Raw genomic sequence first — 21071 nt, 5'->3', positions numbered from 1 at the left:
TGTTTATCTCAGTATATTAAGCTCTATCGATTAATCGTCTACAGTGAATAAAGTATACCATTTATACGAATTTGCGACACAATAATATAAAATACGTTTTGGTAAGACAACAGTTTATAGAAAGAGATTCTTTTAAAGGTAAACACTAATTTTCTCAAAAAGTAAATAATACATTTTCGGAAATATTTTTCTGGCATAATATTTGAAGTAATTAAAAAACAACATTATTAAAGAAAAAATCATATTTTTATCTTTATAATTTTTTATAAGGTTTTTACTTTTTTGAATGATAGCATTTTCAAATTCATATTTCAAAGCAGAATATTTTTCTGAGAATTTTGCTGTACACAAATCGAATACCGAACGAGTAGTTAATAAGTATAATTTATTTGTATTTAAAGTTTTGATGAGCGGCTTGGAGTGGCACAAAGCTACCCTGCAAAATGTGAGAAGTCCACCCCTCTCCTCGCCATCCCTTTAAAAACTTGTTATTTAATTTGATTTTTATGTACTGAAGTTTTCAGTAAAAGTATATGCTGTCATTCAAAAAAGAAAACTTAACTATAACTGTAAAAATACAGTAAACAAAAAAAAACGAGAGGGCGCAAAGTAGGTGTCGAGTGTACCTCGTCATTGAGTAAGTCACTGAAATATAATATGTGTTCAATTTGAATTCAATAATAATCATTGCAGACGAAAACCGATTCTGAATCAAGACGGTTTGCCAGACTACAAAACTAAGTATATTTTATGATATATTTAATATATAAGTAATATATTTTACTATTAGTAATACGATTAGTTTAATTATTTTTTGCGAAAAACATGGCATTTATTATATTATTAATATTTAATTGTTACAATAGCTCACATTTTCAATTTATAATTTTTCTTAATTATTTCCTTATCGTTGAATAGTCTGAATAATTTCGTTGTATAAAATTAAATCTTGTATTAAGTTTTTAATACTTAGCTATAAAAATTGAACTATTAATTCATTTTTAACTAAAAAATAATTTGCAATTGAATTTAACAAATTTTGTCAAAATTCTAACTTCAATCTAACATAAAAAAATAAATTTTTCTAAAACTAATGAGGAACCTTTAATTAAATTTTCCAGTTTTTTGACTCAGCAAAAATTTAAAATGTATATAAAAAGGTAGCTCAAAAATATGCAAAATAATTTAAAAACTATACCATAAGTATATATTATAAAATTCTAATATAACCATTTAGTAATTATTTAAGTATTTTTAGCTATTAATTTTTGAATTAAAATAAAATAAGAAAATCGATTTATCAAAAATTTTAAACTAAAAAAATCCCCGTTTCTCCCTTTATTTGTTTTAGTTTTTTTCATTATCTTAAAAAATAAATTTTTTTTTCATCCCCCAAGTAGCAACAAGATAAATATTTTATAGCAGAAACGATATTGAAGTCAAATTAATACGAAGCATCTTTTCTACAATAAATCCTACGCATCATTGTAAAATCATTACATTCATCGTCTCGCTCACAAACTGAAAAATGTTGTTTTGTTATGGCTTCAAAATATATGAGAGAAAAAATTCCAAAAATGACCATACTTAATAAAGGGTGTAACATTTAAAACTATATTTTATATATTAGTGTCACATACTTAACTTTATAATATTTATTTCTTTACCATTAAATTAGAAAATTATTTTGTGATCAATCTTGGGATAAAAACAGGCACATAATAATATAAATTTTAATATTTAAGAAGTCATATTTTTCATCCTCTTTCTTAGTAACAGAGTGTTTGTTTTTGGAAACATTATGTTTTATTTAGTTTAGTATAATGATAATTACTTATTTATTAAAAATGTATTTTAATTTATACATTTTTTTTGCATTCACCAAAATGTTTTGCCATATTTTAAATAACCAAGGGAAATAGCTTATTATGAATACCAACCCTACTCAAATAAGCAATGTACATAATAAGAAAGATGTAATTTATTTATGCTTAGGTATATTATTATAGTAGTTATATCTATGCGTATTAAGTTTTATATTCTTATGAAATACGTTCTCCTTTTTCGGAATTAGGTTTTAGTTATAAATTATAATATAATATGTGTTCAATATTTTTATATCATTTCAAGTAGGTACAATAACCTGCATTAAATATAATATTATATATTTTCAACTTTTATATTTGTTTTTTCAAACTACGTGTTTTTGCAAAGTAAAAATATAAATAAAATATTACTGCCCAGTTTTAATATATTATTGATTTCTCTCTAAAATTATGCGATTAAAAGTTAAAAGGTGTGTGTTACAATATATTATTTATAAATGTTCTTTCAGAGATGCAAATTCTAATCTGCATGTCATTAGATTATGTTCAGGTATAATTTTTTAAATAAGATAAAAATAAATTACATCTCGGACAGTCAGTAGGTATCCAAACTGTAACGAAAAAAGGTTTCTATACGGTTACAACTTACAAGTAGATACTTCAGAAGTTTAATATTTAAAATTTAAATGCAACGCCCGTTTAACATAAATAAATATACAACAATTTAAATTTCAACTACTGATGTTTTGATTTATTTGATAGTTGTTACTTATTTTCTTTTGTTTTTATAACTATTTTAAATAAAGCTTTCAATTTAGTTTTATAAACATTTGATTATTACATTATCAATAATAATTTTAGTTCTGTTTGTTAATCTCGCATTCTGCAATTGTATTCTAAAAATGTCGTCGACAGTCTTTTTTTTAATCACGGACTATGTATATTATGTATCTAATATTGTACGTACCAATGTATCATACGCTTGATAATATTGTAGATGAGAACATAAGATGATTAGTGTAATATTAAGTAATTAGTTTCAGAACTATGAAAACTTAAACTTACTCGAATGTGGTGTAGTGTGCGCTATATATATGGTATACTTCTTGGTGTCTCTTGAAGTCCTGAACCACCCTAATCGGAAGTATATCACCGGATAAAGGATTAATTATCATTTGCAGTTTATGTATAATAGTATACACGCAGGAGAGAAAATTCCTCAGGGAGGAAGAATTTTTTATTGTTTTTTTTCGTTCGTCGACCTGTTAGATTTTGTTGCGATTCGTTGGTTATGGGCCCGTTGCTGGTTTTTCAAATTGTCCACAATTCTATAAAATCTGATTTTTTATTTTATTTCAAATAATGGTATAATATAATTTGTCAGTAAAAGCTTAAAATTGTATTATTTTTTACTACACATTATAAAGATTGAGATTAAAATAATAAAATATTGAAAAACGGAGTTCAATGTGACTTGTAGGATATTACTCTATATATTAGCTTTAAAAAAAAATATCGAATTTGGTTGATTCTACAGACCAGGATCATTATTCCTGTAGAGTGTATTTTTATGGACAAAATTACATTGGGACCGGGAGGCTCCTTAATATTATTTCATAACCATAATGTTTATGATAATATGTAATAACTTATGTACCTAATAATTATATTACCTAGGTATACATTTAATATGAACATTTACGTCGTTAATTGGGTTATCAAACAACACATAGCTAACTGTTTTTTAACTTGCTGTTATACGCGGAATATTAAATACTATTTCACAAAAAAATCTGTTCAAAATTACAATTATTGTCCCGAGTCCGTTAAATGCACACGTATAAACTCGTATAATTGTACTAGAAATCGAATTAACAATTGGAAATTTTTACAACTAATCAAAGAACAATATTATCACTGTAATGTCTATTCAATAAAATTATATATAAACGGTCTTTCCAGTTGTAGGTACGTAGAGTATAATACAAATACGTCGTTTCCATTTTGCCTTTTCACTTAACACTGTGCACACCTCTCCACAGAGTCAAAATAATTGAAATCGATCAATTCTCCATCGGTTGCTCAGTTATTGCTTATAATTATTCGACTTTAGATGTTAACAGTTGTATGCGGACCAAATCACTCGTCTTAATTTAAGTCTCCGAGTTGTTTGTTTTAATTGACCTAAATTTTGATTTCGATGTGATAGTTATATATTTTATGAAAGTTAAATTTACGTGGACAAAAAATAAGTTTATCATTTCATTAATTAAAAATTATTTAATCACTCTTTGTAATAAAGTTTCTGAAGCAGAAATACCCAGAAATATATCATTTTATTCTGCTCAACTACAATAAAACTATTATTTAACATTTGTCTTGTTTGTCCTTACAGCACTTAATGACGTAAACGCCGTTCTCTCAAAGCCTTTTACCTGAAGATTTTCATATGTAATATTGTCCTGCACTCCTGCAGCCTATAATACTGTAACAACCTATAGTGATGTAGAGGGTGATTCACCAAGCATGTTCACCCTTATTTTTTCCTTAAATAATTAATTTTTTCGAATTCTAATTTTTGGAATTTTTTTAATATACACAAAGTCAAATATTTTCGAATTCTTGAATTTGTTTGTACTACTTAAGAAGTGTCTTGTGACGGTACAAACTTCTGTTTTGCAAATGAGAACCCCTTTTTTTAGTTTAAATTATTTGGTGGATCATTTTTTTGAAAATGTTGATTACCTAGTTAAAAATTTGAAAGAATAGTTTCTATTAATTATTAAACTGTTTGTAGTTTGTACTAATGATAGTAGTCCTTAAAAATAGTTATAAGGAAACATAAAAAAACAATAATATTGAAATTAGTAATGATTATACTTGGGCCCGCATTTTTACAAATTATTTATGTTGATTGATAAATACAAAAATATTAATCTAATATTTTCAAACCACCGCAGCATCAATATATTATAAGCCCAATACCATGGACTTTTTATCCTTTGAACACAAAGTTAAATAACTCGAAAACTACTCCTACGAACTTTGAATTTAATACGTTACATTTTTGTGGAAAGTTATCCTCTGAATAATTTACAGTTGAAAAGGGGGGTTCTCATTTGAAAAATAGAATTTTGTATCTCCTCAGGACACTCTTTAAGCAGCACAAAAAATTTCAAGAATTTGAAAATTTGTTTTTTAAGTTGATTTAAAAAATCTCAAATTCTAATTCTAAAAAACTGCATTATTAAAGAAAAAAAAGGGGTGAGTCTACTTATTACGTATTATTTTTTTGCTGGTCGTTCCGTGAAACACATTCTCAATTTGTTATGATATTATATAGTATACACCTATTGCAGTTCATACATGGTATTCATTTGAGACATTTGCAGACAAATGTTTGAAATCATTATAAAACGCAAACAGATTTATGGTTAGGTACAATATATATGTATCAAACACACTCAGTCGAAATGGACGTATTAAACGTGCCCTGCAGTCGTATCGCTGTCGTCATCAGAATTATAATTATTATCATCATTATTATTATTAGGTATGTTTAACATTATTCACGTAATATACAGCTGTGGACGAGGGGTATTTCAAGTGGAGGATTTACGTACGTGGTCGTTTGACATGATTAAAGGATGCGCTGACGTCCACAAACCAGAGAATAGAGAAAACGGAGGATACGACGTATATTATGTACATATGTATTTAGGTAGGTACAAACTACAAAGAGAGTATTAATATATATGATGTGTCATTATTATTATGTGATTAGCCGCGCCGGCGGAGAGGAAGGGAAAAAAGCAGACACGACTCGGCAACAACCCTATACTTTCGGACGTTTATTTCACAAAAGTGTGCACGTCATCGTTTTCTTGTCCTGTAGTAGCCATATATAAACAACAATGTTGGGAGTATATGATGGCATTTAGTTACCACGAAATGATAAGTCTGTTATCATTGGTATACTTGATCTCCACAAGAATCCTTTGACAAGAGTCCGTTTCAGAATATTTAACGAGGGTGGGATAGGGCATAGACTAAATTACCTGATCATAAAACATTTTATATAATGATGTAGATTAATGATATATAAAAATAAACCTAAATACACCTGTGATATACGTATCATTTAAAACAAAATACATCATAATATTATTATGGTTTTGTATGGTTTCTTTAGGGTCACAACAAATTTGAAATTACTTCGCCTACAATAAATCGCAAACTATGCGATTGGTTGGTCAAAATCTATAATATTGACCATCAGTTTAATTCACACTAATATGTATATCGACCTTGACAATTAACTATTGGAATGAAATAAAAACCCCAATTCTAGAAAATAATTTGATGATAAAATATACAGGTATTTTAGTATTTATGTCAACAATCATTAATTATATCCATAATTTCGATGTGAACGTTTTAATCTTCGATCGAGACTGAGAGGAATTAGGAGTTCTTTGAAATAAAAACGACACAACATTTTCTGTCTGATCCAAACTATTGTATACTTGACGAATAGCACTAGCCGGCCTTTCAGTCAAGTATGCCACCCAATTTTGCTTACTAATATTATTCTCACTGTAATAGTATAATTTAAAAACAAAAAATGTTCTTACAATTTTCTTACATATAGTGTTAGTGAGTAATATCTAGAGGGGTGGTTATGGGGGAGGAAGGTGTTGAACTTCATCACTCACCATAAATACACCACTGACCCATCCCCCACCCCATACAGCCGGATGTATCAAGTAATATCGTAAACTCATTTAACAATCATAATATTTTTTTTTAATAATTTAATGTAATGAACGCTTGTGTTTCACAGTATTTCTTCTTCATGCACACATTTTATATGCGCTCTGCAACGACATATTGGATTCCAAAACTATATTAATTGTACCACCCAATAATATATTTTTAACCCGAGTGGTATACACGTTACAAATTTAATTTGGGGCCCTGCCGTCTATTTGTGACCATGATTTCAGATAGTTCTACCAGACATTCAGACCTAGGCTAAGACACTGTGTGATTTACCCAAATCATGTCACTGAGCCACTGCATGTGATCCTTACTCGGACAATTTAATTATCATTATTAATTACCCAAGGCGTGTACCTGCATCGCGACCATGGACATAATATATACTTCATCGTTTTAAATTAAAATAAATAATAGGTACCTAGGTATATTGCTTAATATAAAAATTACCACAGAACCATACATTTTTTAATATTGAAACATAAAATGAAAAATTAGGTAAGAATTTCTAAATAATTACTTTAACAGTGTAATGAATATCAGGAAACAACATTACAAACTAATACGTTCCACATTACAATAGAATGTTAAGTTTACATAATACGTAACCAACACGTTGCTAACAATCGTACCAGGTCACAGGAACCTTTTTTAAACTATGACTTTTATACTCCAATAAAAAATCCAAAAATAATTATACTTCACACCCATACCCTAAAGGTTCCTTTAGTGGTCAGATCAGATGATCAAATGTAAATTCTGTATAAAATATTCTGTAGCACAATAATTATAGCATATAACAACGAATAATAATTTAATGGTCCTCTAAAATGTAATGGAACATTAAATCATGTTTTCGAGAACATAAGATCACTGTAATAATTTATAACATGTTTAGCGATTGTTTATGAACCCCCAACCTAGAATTGCAGTCTCTTAATGGCTTTTCTGTTTGGCTAATCTCTATATATAGTGACAGACAAAGCATAAATCAAATTTTGGTTTGTTATTGCTAAATAATGTTTAAATTTATTGTTCACAACAATAAAAATACGTTCTGATAATATGCACGATACCTAGCAATAATAACACCGATGCCGCATCGAAAAAATGTTGATTTAGGGTAGTGTGTTTCAAACTTTCGACGTTCGTGTACATTGAGCCTCGTCAGAACAACATAATTTATATTTACAGTGAACTGTGACCTACCTCGTACATAATACTCATATTATTCGGGCGAACGTCACTCGGACGCATTCAGTATTGTCAATAACAGTTTTTTGTACGAGCGTTAATTTTTTTCGACGATCAATCGCGAATAGGTATAGCTTGTCGTTCACGCCGTCATACATAATTGCAGTGCACTTGTTGTTCAAGTCATTTTCGATAACGGCCGCAGTGCCATGTCTCGTTCCGCACTGCAGATATTCAATACGCGTAGGTAACATTACCACGTATAATGTTGGTAAGTGGTAAATACAAGTTGAATATTATTTTATTCGACTGCAGGTATATTAATAAATACACGCCATGGCGAGCTGTGAGCGCAGCTGTGTAGTGACGTACCTACGCCTAATTAAACGCGAGTTTTCCTGGTTTAATTGTAACGATATACTGTTTCGTTTATACCGTTTAAGCGTTACAGGTAGAACCACTAAAAAAGTATAATTAAATTAAATTAAACAACGCCCTGGATTATTTCCGTATCATTAACATAATATTGTGTCGTCACGTACACCGTGATGTTTTGTTTTAATTACGAGCTCCTATACAATATTTTGTTAGATTATAATATCTAATGGTATACAATTATTTAGTTACATATTATAATAATACTGTTACTGGACGTCGTTCCGTGTAAATGTCCATACATATTACGTTCGTGGACACGCGTGTTCAGCCTGCGTAATCGTAAACGTTTATTCGAATTTGAAAAGTCTCGATTTAATTATGGTTTGTGCCTGTGTACCAGCAGGTCATATGGGTCCCCACTTACTCTGTGGGTCGTATAGAATTGCCTCGAAAATGTCGGACTTTGGGTAGTTTGGGATCACTTTAACGTCTGCAGCGATGCGCCGACCGATCGAACTGTATTATAACGTCGAAATCAAATCGACTCGTGTAGTAGTGTGTCTAAACTCTAGACTTTCAACTGTACGTGATAAATAGTTGAGGGGTCATTCGTTTTTTTGAAATCTACCTCCAGCGACTATCAAACGATTAGAACCGTAGTTCTACACCAAATATAATGAATTAGTTGACACGAGCAACACGTCATACTATTCACCACGTCGTCGTAGACGTAAACGTAAATCGTATCACAGTTAAACAAACGACTATAATAGTAGTCGTCTATTCCTGATTCACAGGACACGAATATGTCGAACGAGACATTTAAAGGGCTCGAAAAATATTCCAAATCGTTTTAATAAGCTATTCTCACCGCGAAAAGAATGTGCACCTCCTTTAGGTATTTATGTATTTTATACTCTACAGTAGTACCTACTATATTATATTATAATTTTTTATTTATAATCACACACGTAGTGTAATTTTGATATAAAAAACTATACTCTGTTGCCCGCAAAATGTGTTCTCAAAAACTTGTAATAGTTTTTATTACAAAATAATTCTAATAAATATTGACGGAAAAAAAATGTTCGATGTTTAATCGAAATGTGCGTAGAAAAGGTTAGACGATTTCTTAATAACAACACCCATATTATGTAGGGTATTGCGACTTCTTACAACGATTACAGAAGTATTTCTTTTATATTATTTTTAATGCGAGTCAACATAAAGTAGGCCCTTATATCGTTACAAATTTTAGCATTTTAGTACTTAATAAACCCAGTTAAAATGCATTCTTTCCACTAGCGACTTTGCTATAATATGTATTATATATTTTGATAAAGCTAATAATTATTATGATTTCATAATGCCTTCATCATATTTTCTATCATAATATATTATTATTATTATTATTATTATTATTATTATTATTATTATTATTATTGGAGACACGACCGGTAGCAAATCAAATTATAACTATTTCGAAACTACGTGGCGTATACAAGTCAATTAAGTATTCCATAACCAAATTTGTTTTTAATTTACTATGTCCATTATGGAAATATTTTATTTTATATTCGAGGGTAATATGATAGTAATTATTTTATGATTTATGAGCGGAAACTCAATTAAACTGATGGTTCATCGAAACTCTATGTTAATTTAATCGAATCCGAGATACTTTAGTGAATTTTAATAAGCACCGAGTGGATTGGGTATCTGATTTTGATTAACACGAAACTGTACATAATTAAAATAGTTTTTTAATAGCTTAGTCGTCGTACTTGTACATAATAAATAGATGTTCCGTGTACCTGTTTTACAAAATCGATTATTTTCCTTACATTTCTCGCTGGTTATTATTATTATTTCAGTATATTACATTATGTATAATAATATTTAATAATTATTATTTTTTCCATCATTTTATTATTTTTATTTCTGTCTGATTGACTCTTGTCTGAGTAATGGCGTAAGAACCACTTTTACAAATCTAAAAAAAAAATAAATTTACAATTGTTTTTCTTTTTGTTGTTTTATGATAAAAAAACAAACCATCAATCAAGCAAATATTATACTTATATCACGAACGTTACTTGAAAAAATACGTTTAACTTCAAACAATTGTATTAAATTAATAATATTTATTTCAGGTGGTACATAACACAACCCTCTTTTTTTATTACCTAAGTGCCGGTGTTCTTAACCAGACGAGTCGTAATTATTCGCATATTAATTACTGCAGGCAATTATAAAAACGCATATTTTTAAATAATGAGGTAGGTATACCCACGGCACGTTAGTAATTAGTATCATGTTAACACTTAATTAGAATATAATTGTTATTATACAAATGAATTGATAAATGTATAATTACTTTTTTTTCACTACGTTTTGTTATTACTTTTAATTATGTGTTAAATGTTTTTAATACCGAATTCTTTTTCGATCCGTTTCATATTTTGAACTATTATTCAGATTTAGAACATCTATACATTAAAATGTAGATATTATTTTTTATAACTGAAAATAGTGAAAATAAAATAATTATAAAAAAATAAAAACACATCTGAAGAACGTGTCATATATACACAAAGTTTTTAGAATAATGCATAATATTTTCCCATCAATACGTTGTAATATTATTACGCCTTGAACTTTTTTCCTCTCTATTTTTCATTTAAATTTTGTGTAAATATTTATGTATATGAAATTGAAAGCAAAGAACACAAATTTAAAATTAATTTCTGTCCTTTGACATTAAATTGAAACGTCATTCGTAATTTATTAATATATTAATATACCTACCATAACATTTTTTTTTTAATAGCTTTTGTATTTTTCTTTCTGAGAAATATAATATTTCCATATTATACTACAATGGGGTAAAATAAAAACATTTTTTGGGAGTTTAAACAAGTAATAAATAATTTATATTTTAGAACTATTGAGTCGGAAGAGATAAATCTGTTATAAATAATATTGTTATGTGTTCATTGGTGTTTCTTGTCTGAGCTGTCCAAATAATATCCAAAAAAACACGTTAGTCCGTTTGATATTCACTTTAAGTTTTTATAACATGGTGTGTCTTATATTCTTATGTAGTTGTTATACTCATTGTTTGTAGTTTTCTTTAAACTTGTTAGTTGTTATACAAATAAAATGTGTAACAAATTATGTTTTTTAATTTTTTCAAATGTAATTAAATAATTTTAAAAAAAAATGAACAAGTAGAGTTAATTTTCCTCAAACTTAATAGGGTCAAAACGTATACCTATTTTAATTCATCACATTAATCATTACATCCTACCTACGTTTTGATAGTTAACTACCTAATTTAATGATTTATATAACTAAAATATCCATTTTACTATTGCCAGTTTTCACTAATAAGTGACAATAATAACATAATATCGAACCTTCTAGAAAATATCTATAATGTGTCCGAATTTGAACGGTATCAATACTTTATTCTCCAACACAGCAATGTAGCTATTTTGCCTATACAATTCGCCATGCAACACATTACAATGGTAAAATGTATATTTACTTCTACGACGACATATGACACCATTAATGCTAATTTTCCATAAACTTGAAGTGGCCTATAAAAAGGAAATGTTTACCATAGGTTTTCCACCTGAAAAAACAATGGTATTGGTCGTTATTTTTAGCACAATGTCTAAAATTTAAAACACATTTTGCATATTATGCCCTGCAGCAAAATAATATTATCACACATTATTTCGACTCTTTTCAAGACATAATAATGTTCTGTTTGGTGCTATAAACTGAAACGATTCGACCCATCGTTTCGTCGGTTGATGTACACCAATAAGTGCTGGCCAGATATCGACAGGTCGATGCTACAGGTCTGACATCAGCTGGTATTGCATATGACAGATATCAGCAGGTTAGGTACAAATGATGACAAAACAACGGTACAGTGTACAAGTCCATGATAATTTTGAGTACACTGATTGTGTGATTGGACTATTTGACCATAATTCACATAATTACTTTAATGATGACATTTGTTGTGTACACACCATGTAGCTGGTCTAAAGTTTACAAAGAAGCACATAATATTATTTTATTCCATTTTATCGAAAAAGGTATACATTCCTTGTATTACAAAAGAAAAATAAACTCTTAGTCATCGATAATAAAAAAATTAACTGGCCTTACCCCATCGATATGATGACGTGTGCCCGAAGACGAAAAGAGAGCTAAGCCACTAGAGACCAGTGGTTGGTTATGAAAACATGAGTGGTATCAATAATAATTGGCATCAACTGTACATTTTATTTGTAACAATTTTTTTAAACCACCATTCTTTGTCGATAACTTATGAAAATAGTAACAGCTAAACTACCGTTCACTACGAGCACAGAGTTTTCCTTGAATTAAGTGTGGTCAGGATCCGTTTATTTATTACCTATGACCTAGATGTTATTTGTGGGTACACTGTAAAGTGTAAACACACTTGTTTTACACTTTTATAGTTTTGTATTAATCTTATTGAATGCCATAGGTACTCGATTCAAATAATTAATAGGTAATTTCAAACAAGTAGTACCTCTATAACTTACCCGATTTCGTTTTGGTCATTTACCGAACTCTTTTATTTTTAAGCTTACACTTAATGTTTTATTCATTTTTTCCCCAACACTCCGGGTTAGGCGGTCATAGGTATTGAATATAATTATATCATATTATTATAAAAAAGTAACTCTTCAAATTTTTTCGGGCGACAAATAATTACAAAACACAGTCTATTGAACCATGACGCTGTTTTATATTATGTATAGATAAACGTTCCATTGTCGATATTTTATCGTTAATATCCGAGTTGATGAGAATCGTTTTCTCCCTATCTCATACAAAATAATATTTTTATATTATTCGTCTTCGTCGTGCACGTCGGTCTAAATTATCATGTTTGACGTCGAGTTCAAAACTCGGACGGACACGAAAACCATTCTGCAGCAGTCGCATCAAATACTAATCGTGATTACAGGCTCGTCGCTGTGGTTTTAATTAATTTAATTAATTGTGATATAAAATATGAAACTAAAAATAAAAACTAATCGACGTAAACTGTAGGTGTGTGTATTTTATTTTTTGTATAGTAAATAATTTAACGCGTTCTCTCGTTTTAGTGGCAATTATTTTTAAATTAATCGTATTGATGTGAAAAAACCTAGCGTACAGGTAAATAAATATTGCAATATGAATGTTCCTGTTGATTAAAATTTAAAAAATACTGTTATATTATAGCTAATATCGTTTAGTGGCTATTTGCACGTTAATATCGTTATTGATTAACTACAAAATGTGAATTTTTAAAAAAAAAATGACAAGAAACCCGGCGGTCACTCGTGTAAATGTTTACTGTGCAATATAATATTTAATCTACAATTTTTTTCCGCACTTTTGTGTGTCACTGAAATTGCTTTTTTGTGTCGGAAGAGCTCACCTCAAAAGTTCTATTAGTTCCATTTTGATGTTTGAATAACGTCTGTAATATTATTACTATTCTTTTTTTTATTTTCAGTTCAATTACAAATCACAATTTTTTAACATATTAAATTGATAATATTTATTACTGTTCGTACAATATAATGAATGGGTACAATTCTCATGATTTTCCTATATTTTAGTCAAATTGTCTGTTAGTAATGTTCTATTATTTGCAGTTTTCAATATTTAAAATAATTCGACAGTCTATAATATACAATAAACGATATCAAAATTATGCCTAATAGTTATATAGTATAAGTTAGGAATCTATCCATTATTGCATCGAAATAAGTTACAGTTACGCCTTACGCATGTGTTTCCAAAGTGACAACCTACTAGAATATAAACATTTCGCTGTGAATAGAATAATAGCTGTTTTATGATTATAATTGTTGTTTTTAATGTTGCATTGTTATAGTGTGTAACTTTTCACAATACACATTACACCTACACATTGTAGGTATTTTCGTATTCAAACACAAAATATATTGGTAATATAATATAATATTTAGGTATACGTAAATTTCGTTAAATTACAAAGTAACGTTTTTCCTGCAGCTCAATATAATTATTATTATTTAATCTTTTTTGGCATTCAAAACCATCTTATCGTGTTTTCGCGGAAAACGAATTTCGTAGATTTTCAAACACCTTTACGGAAAACAAACTATTGTCTGAGCAATTTTAGTAATTATCATTTCATTATGCTCTTCATCCCTTCTCACTCTCTCTTTATCCCTCTCTTCCTCTCTCTATCTCTCATTCGCTCCAGTCTTCGTTCAAAGAAACCTTTGTCGACGTGTTGATTTTAGAAAACAATAATGGTTTTCGAAACAACAAAATCTACATAGCTAGGTCGTCTCGTCACCTGCAAGCCTGCTTTGTTACGTCTCTCTCGCCGATATCGATTTTTGACGAAAATTACTGGTGACCTTTGGCTGTGTGTCTGTGTTTGTATTTGCTTGTGGAGGGGGAAGGGGGTATTAACCGTGCACCGAATATCATCGTATAGGTAGGTGCTGCTCGTCGAGACCAAAATACCATTATTTAATTATCCGTTTGACGTCGCAGAATACGCCCGCACAAAGGCTGTGTAAGATATGAGGTACTTATATATATATATATATATATATTTGTTTAGCTATATTATGTAATAATAATATACATAAACCGGTGTTTAAGATCGCTGCTGCACCTGTTTAAGACAACCCCGACTGCACGATAAACGACAAAGGAATTAATCCGAGCAACTCGAATACTCGATATATAGTTTCTCTTTGTCGTCGCATATAATAATATACTGTAATATATTACGTATATACAGATGCCGGATGTATTAGATTACAACATAATTGGCGAGATCCATATGGACGAACTGGCCCGGGTGATTGGTTTGCGGGGTGCGGCGATACGTCACACAGTCACATGATCATATTATCTATAATAACAATAATAATTCATTTTAAAACTAAAAAAATACTTGGTAATGATTTTTCCGTATGGGTTGTAAGTATTTTAAGCTGCAGTTAAAATATCGCAAAAAGAAAAACAAAACAAACATTGTATAATGTAAACAACAATAATATCATTTAATCATATTTTAGACTGCAAAAGTGTTTATCTTATTATAATAATCATCGTTGAATGGGTGTCTAAGAAAACTATCAATCATCCGTGTACCAAATACTGCAATGATAGCCCACAAATTAACATCCACCAACTAAATACTGCCATTGATTTTATTATAAAGTTTCAGTAAGAAATTACTGATAAACATAATATTACCGACGATTGCGTGCAGTCGGGTGAAATAGGCACTGCAGTATATTACATGCCTACATGATTACATGTTTGTTGGTTTGTAAAGTTTTGTATTCTACAAAGACAAAAATAAAATGATGTGGAGGAAGGGGTCGTGGAGGAGAAGTGAAAACTATGAATTATAACCAAGACTGACATTTATTTTTGGCTTTATATAACACTGGATATTAAAACAAAATACATTTCTTTTGAAATGACTTCTTTCCCGCCCCAGCCAAAGTACGCCCACTTCACCCCTGCAGCCTAGTTTGGTGAAATATTTTCTCAGTGGTCAGTTTAAAATAACCATATATAATATATAGGTGATACCTGCAACTGTGGTAGCTATACGAATACTGCACTACAATGTTATATACGACATCCGAGTACGCATATATGCAGGAAAGCAAACTACTCTTAAATCTTTTTTTTCTTTTAAATCTTTATTGGAGCTTGAATCTAGTTTTTCGACGAAATGCAATCCACAAAGTCTAGAAAATTAGATAGTAGAATTCAACAGGAAAATATTGTACCTACCTATTATACAATGTATCTAAGACATGCTTGTGACGAAAATTACCTTTAATTTCCTACTTGCCTAGCTACCTATTTCGTATCTATACATTCACCTACGTCAATGACGGTAAAAAATTTTTTTGTTTATTATATTGCGTGTCATACAATCACAGTTAGACTAATGCGAACAAACGGTGATGAGTCATAAACACAAGTCAAGTCTTTAAGAAAAGAGAAGATAAGATAAGTCTTATTAAATTTAATAAACAAACAAATAATAAGGAGTATTATTTATAAAAGAACTACTGTAACACGGTTGTCAATGTTATTTGATATATTGATTATTTTTGGTGTTTGGATTATTAGGATAAGATTACCAAAATCTTGGTACTTCGATTGCACTTGAAGTTGTTGCCAGCATAGGTCTTCTTTCGGATAAGAGGATGGATACTTTTGGGAGTAGCTGGTGTTCTATATGTCTTGTTCTATACCGCACTCTTATCCTGTAGGGATTTCCGGAAGGACGACCTATTTTTTTTAGGTTTATAATATTATTATTATATTTAGTGAAAAATTACCGATATATTAATGTACTCGATCGTTTATACTTTATACCAAAAGCAAACAGAAATGACTAAAATTAACCGAAGATTTTTCGTTTATTAAACACAAATCAGTCATCAACGAGAAAATGTCTACTCGCTGAGAATTAATCTAGTGAGTTTTTTAGGAACACTATTAATAAACATCGACGGCATTTAATAGGAATCTGAGTGAATTGCGGACCAATTAAATGGTATACTGACGAGGAAGTCATACTACAACCGTCAACCACACTTATTTTTCAAATTCGATTCGACGAAACGATTTTCATTTTCTTTTGATTCGATATAAATAAAAGCCTATACATAATAATAACTATAGATCACTGGTTTAGTAGTTAGACTGTCAGAGAAGTCGTCGCTGTACAATTGATTTTATTTGCTAAATACAATATTGTGGAAATAATATACGATACCTAGGCATTTTTAATAATTAATACTCATCGGAATCGTATTCAATGTGGTACCTATGCATTTTATTCATTGCTTTTATTTCTAATTTTTGATTTCAGAATATACTGTTCTATTACGACTACGAGAGCTGCAATAAGCCGTCCGGAGTAATACTGTTGGAGGGCAGTTACTGCTCGAAACTCGATTTCTCCAGCGGTACGTCGAAAGTCACCGGGAAAATTCATCCGGAAAATGAGGTTAGTTACATGAATTTTTTTTTTTAAATTTTAATGACCGCTGCTCATTCACTTTTTGTGATTTGCGATTTTCTCAGCACTGTTTCGTCATTTCATACAACCATCCTCAAATGCGGCAGTACGAGTTCCGTGCGTCGTCAGATACAGCTTGCAAGACGTGGGTGAACGCTTTGAAGCAAGCCAGGTACTATAAACGACCGATTAGTTGGCTTGTAATAGACTAACTCAGTGACGTCATTTTTGGGAGGGGGCGGCAGAGGCGGTACACATTTTCCCGTGTCAGATTTTAAAAGCAGACTGTTCATGGGTTGTTGCTCATGAGGCATGCCTGTCTTGATAATTTTGAGGAACTGTGAACACGAATTCCGTGTAGATACTAACTTATAGTGGTAAATTATTTTCACCATGTGATAATTAATATATTTTAATTTTTGAAATTTACAAACGCGTAGGCATGCAGATTGTAAGAAAGATGTGTGTATGTAAATGGTTTGAGTGTGAATAAAAACATAATATTATATAATATATATTTTTAGTGATACCTTTTTATATTAAGTTTATTATTATCTTTCAAACTGATAAAGACGCAGACTGAGCATAATAATAATTGCTCTGTGTTCATGGGCGAGTCGTGTAAAGATAGTTTAGCTAAGTATTATATTGTCCCATCGCGATGTTAGAATATAATTTATAGTATAGATAACTATTATGTAATTTATATCATTTACGATGTAAGTGATATTTTTATAACATTTTCCAATTAACATTGAACTAAATAGAGGAATTTACAGCACATATTTTTGTAGTTTAAATTAAAATTTGATTTTTTTGCATAAAAATGAAATATTAAAAAAAAAATAAATTTTAGAGCCCTAATTTCCACCTTTCTAGTCTATGTAACGTAAGTGGTGGACAATGAGCGTGTATAACCATTGAGTATTCCAGTTTAATATAATATACTACGTAGTTGGTGTAGTATATAACATGTAATTTATGGTATCTTAATGTTTATTATGGGATAACTTATTGACAGTATTCCCGAAAGATGGCATCAAGTTAATTTTAAAAAACTACTTAAAACCAGTATTATATTATATCTATTGAAATTTTATTATTGAAATAATATATATAAATCGAAAAATGCAATTTATAATTTTTTTTTTTTAAGTTGTGATTAACTGAAGATGTGAAATTTTTATGAGCATACATTATAATTTATTTTTAATACATGCATTTTTTTAATCATATTTGTGATATTCACAGACGGTCCCTGCAATTCTGTTTAGAAGGGAGGGAAATATGCATTGTGCAAAATTTTAACTAAACGCTGTGTACTACATTATTAAAAATGTTAACCCAACCGCATTACAAATTTCATAAACTCATCCAAACGCGAACCGCTCTACTCATATTATATAATATTATGTAACAATATGTAGGCACAATGACATATATTTACAAAGATCTGTATGTGGAGGCATGTACAATAACAAAAATATCATAACCGTATGGGATATATAATTTTATTTCTATAGCTACTATTTTTCATTCTAATATTAGTATCAACACAGTAAAAATTCTAAAAACAAAACAACAGCTCTTAAATGTATCAATGCTAGAACCTCTGATATAATTTATGGGTTTTACATATTATTAATTTACCTTTTATATAGCAATCACCAATAGTGTTTAGCACTCCTATTTAATGTGTGTAGCCCACAAGAAACATCAAAGATTACTGTACCGTGAGGTATTTAGGTAGGTACTATGGTTAATAATAAATTATATTTATACCTCACCCTCTTCGAGGACTTTTTCTCAAAAACTGTACATAACTCATACACATAATTTCATTTATTTATATTTTATACTTATAAAAAAAATGATGTAAGAAAGAATATTGAAATGAGAACGTAACTTCATATTAGGTTGTGAACGAAACAAGTGGTTATTTTTTTCCAATTATATGGGCTGGCCAATACTTGCCCGCCCCCTATCAAAAACTGAAATGACGCCATTGTACCAATATTCAACCCTAAAAATATTGCGTCACATCCATTATAATATCGTTGGTTCTCGCCGTTTCAGTTTCAACAAATTGCTGCTACAAAAAGAGGAGCTCGAACAAAGGCACTTGCATTTGCTACAGGTCGTCGAGAGCGAAATGACTGCGAAATGGCAGTACGCCCAACAGGTCGATGAATCGGCCTCAGAAATCAAAAAACTACGCGCAGAAGTAAAACATAATATTGTAAACGAATTATTATTTCCCCGTAGCTTAAATAGTGACGTTCCCATCGCAATGATTGCTCCTCCGTTTCACGAGTAGTACTGCGGGAAAATTTGCACGAATGTTAATCATCAGAATTAATTTTTTGTACTTCAAAATTTCGAAAACACGTCACAATATTGATTTTGGTATAATATTTCCAGTCGAATTCAACGTGAAGATTTCAACCTTAAGAGAAACTGTTCTTTTTTCCGTCGGTTCTCTATTATACTATTGCATGATATGTATTGTGCCCAGTGTCCACTGACCTTAAGTCGAGTAAGACACGCTTGTTTATAGTTTCGAGTGACATGGGATGATCATGTGACCTTGTTATACCTATTAGTATTAAGCAGTTCTGTATAATCCATTTATAGTTATATATAAAATCGACATCTCGCGATGTGACGACCGATTTTCTCACACGCATCACGTCCCGAATACCTGCATTTGTATAAAAGTTAGCAGTCAGATATTAAAATATCACTGGACACCGTACCTTTTGGGGTGCCGTTTTTATAATAGGTGTTAACATTAAAGAAGGAGCTGCGACCGTTGACATCGTACAGCGGGTCCACCACCGGATCGTTCGACGGTGGGACGACGGGCACGTACTCGCGAAGACAATCCAAGGACAGCTTTATATTCTCGGACCCGACCACGTTCAATGTGCAGGACTCGATCGAGATGCGCAAGATCAAAAAGGTGCAGAGCTTCTTCAGGGGGTGGCTGTGCAGGAGGCGGTGGAAACAAATCGTCGAACAGTACATCAAGAGTCCTCACGCCGAGAGCATGCGCAAGAGAAACAGGCGAGTGCAACAATACTACGTAATATTATGATATTATGATATAATAGTAAAGTTCTAATAGGTATTAGGCAATAAACCTCATGAAAAAAATATTCTAGTTTCCGGTGTAATTGTAATACATAATACGTATCGTGATTTATCTTTTATTGCAAAACAGAAATCATGACCCTCCCGTCCGAAAATGGTAACTAATTTTATTGAAACGTCACGCTGATTATTAGTGGATGAGTATTGATTAATATTGAAACGCTGTTCAATATTTGATTAGGTGCTGCATTACGCTCGACGTGCCCCATATAACATACTATATCATAAATTATAGTTATCAACATATTAAATTAGTATTTATTCAATGGATTGCAGTCAATAATGCGTATACTCGCCACTTTAAATTATTAATAATACTACCGATATTTGTTTATAATATATTAATTTCATATAAGTACAAACCAGTATAATTTGATTTTAAACCCTACTGAAACTATCTCTGCCAAATTTTTTTCATGCTACTCGTACCTATATAGAGCGATTCTTTTGTCATCGTCCACTCATTATTTCAAAAAGTATTAATGTTTCAAAAAATATTTTTTTTACATGATTTCAAGTTGTTAAGAAACGACGGTTTTTCACAATGTATATATTTTTATACATTTTTTATTCGTATAATATATTAAGTTTTTACTTTTTTAAAGAATGACATACAGTTTTATTAATTAGCTTCTATA

General features: G+C 30.2%; 1 protein-coding gene across 4 annotated transcripts in view; it reads left to right on the top strand.

Annotated features, from left to right (window-relative positions):
- The window catches only part of LOC111034802 (ras-specific guanine nucleotide-releasing factor 2-like), a 50625-nt gene that overhangs the window by 14260 nt on the left and 15294 nt on the right, over positions 1–21071 (top strand). For 3 of the 4 annotated variants that reach the window (XM_022316177.1, XM_022316179.1, XM_022316176.1), the window contains exons 3-6: positions 17131–17268; positions 17346–17452; positions 19357–19504; positions 20063–20346. In XM_022316177.1, the coding sequence (XP_022171869.1) occupies positions 17131–17268; positions 17346–17452; positions 19357–19504; positions 20063–20346 (677 nt within the window). The remainder of the gene's footprint in view (positions 1–17130; positions 17269–17345; positions 17453–19356; positions 19505–20062; positions 20347–21071) is intronic. The other variant, XM_022316178.1, reaches the window with a different exon arrangement.

This window comes from Myzus persicae, unplaced genomic scaffold (genome assembly GCF_001856785.1).
Source record: "Myzus persicae strain clone G006 unplaced genomic scaffold, MPER_G0061.0, whole genome shotgun sequence".
Taxonomy (NCBI): Eukaryota; Metazoa; Arthropoda; class Insecta; order Hemiptera; family Aphididae; genus Myzus; species Myzus persicae.
The sequence above is the reverse complement of the archived record's forward strand: the minus strand, read 5'-3'. Positions and strand labels throughout refer to the sequence as shown.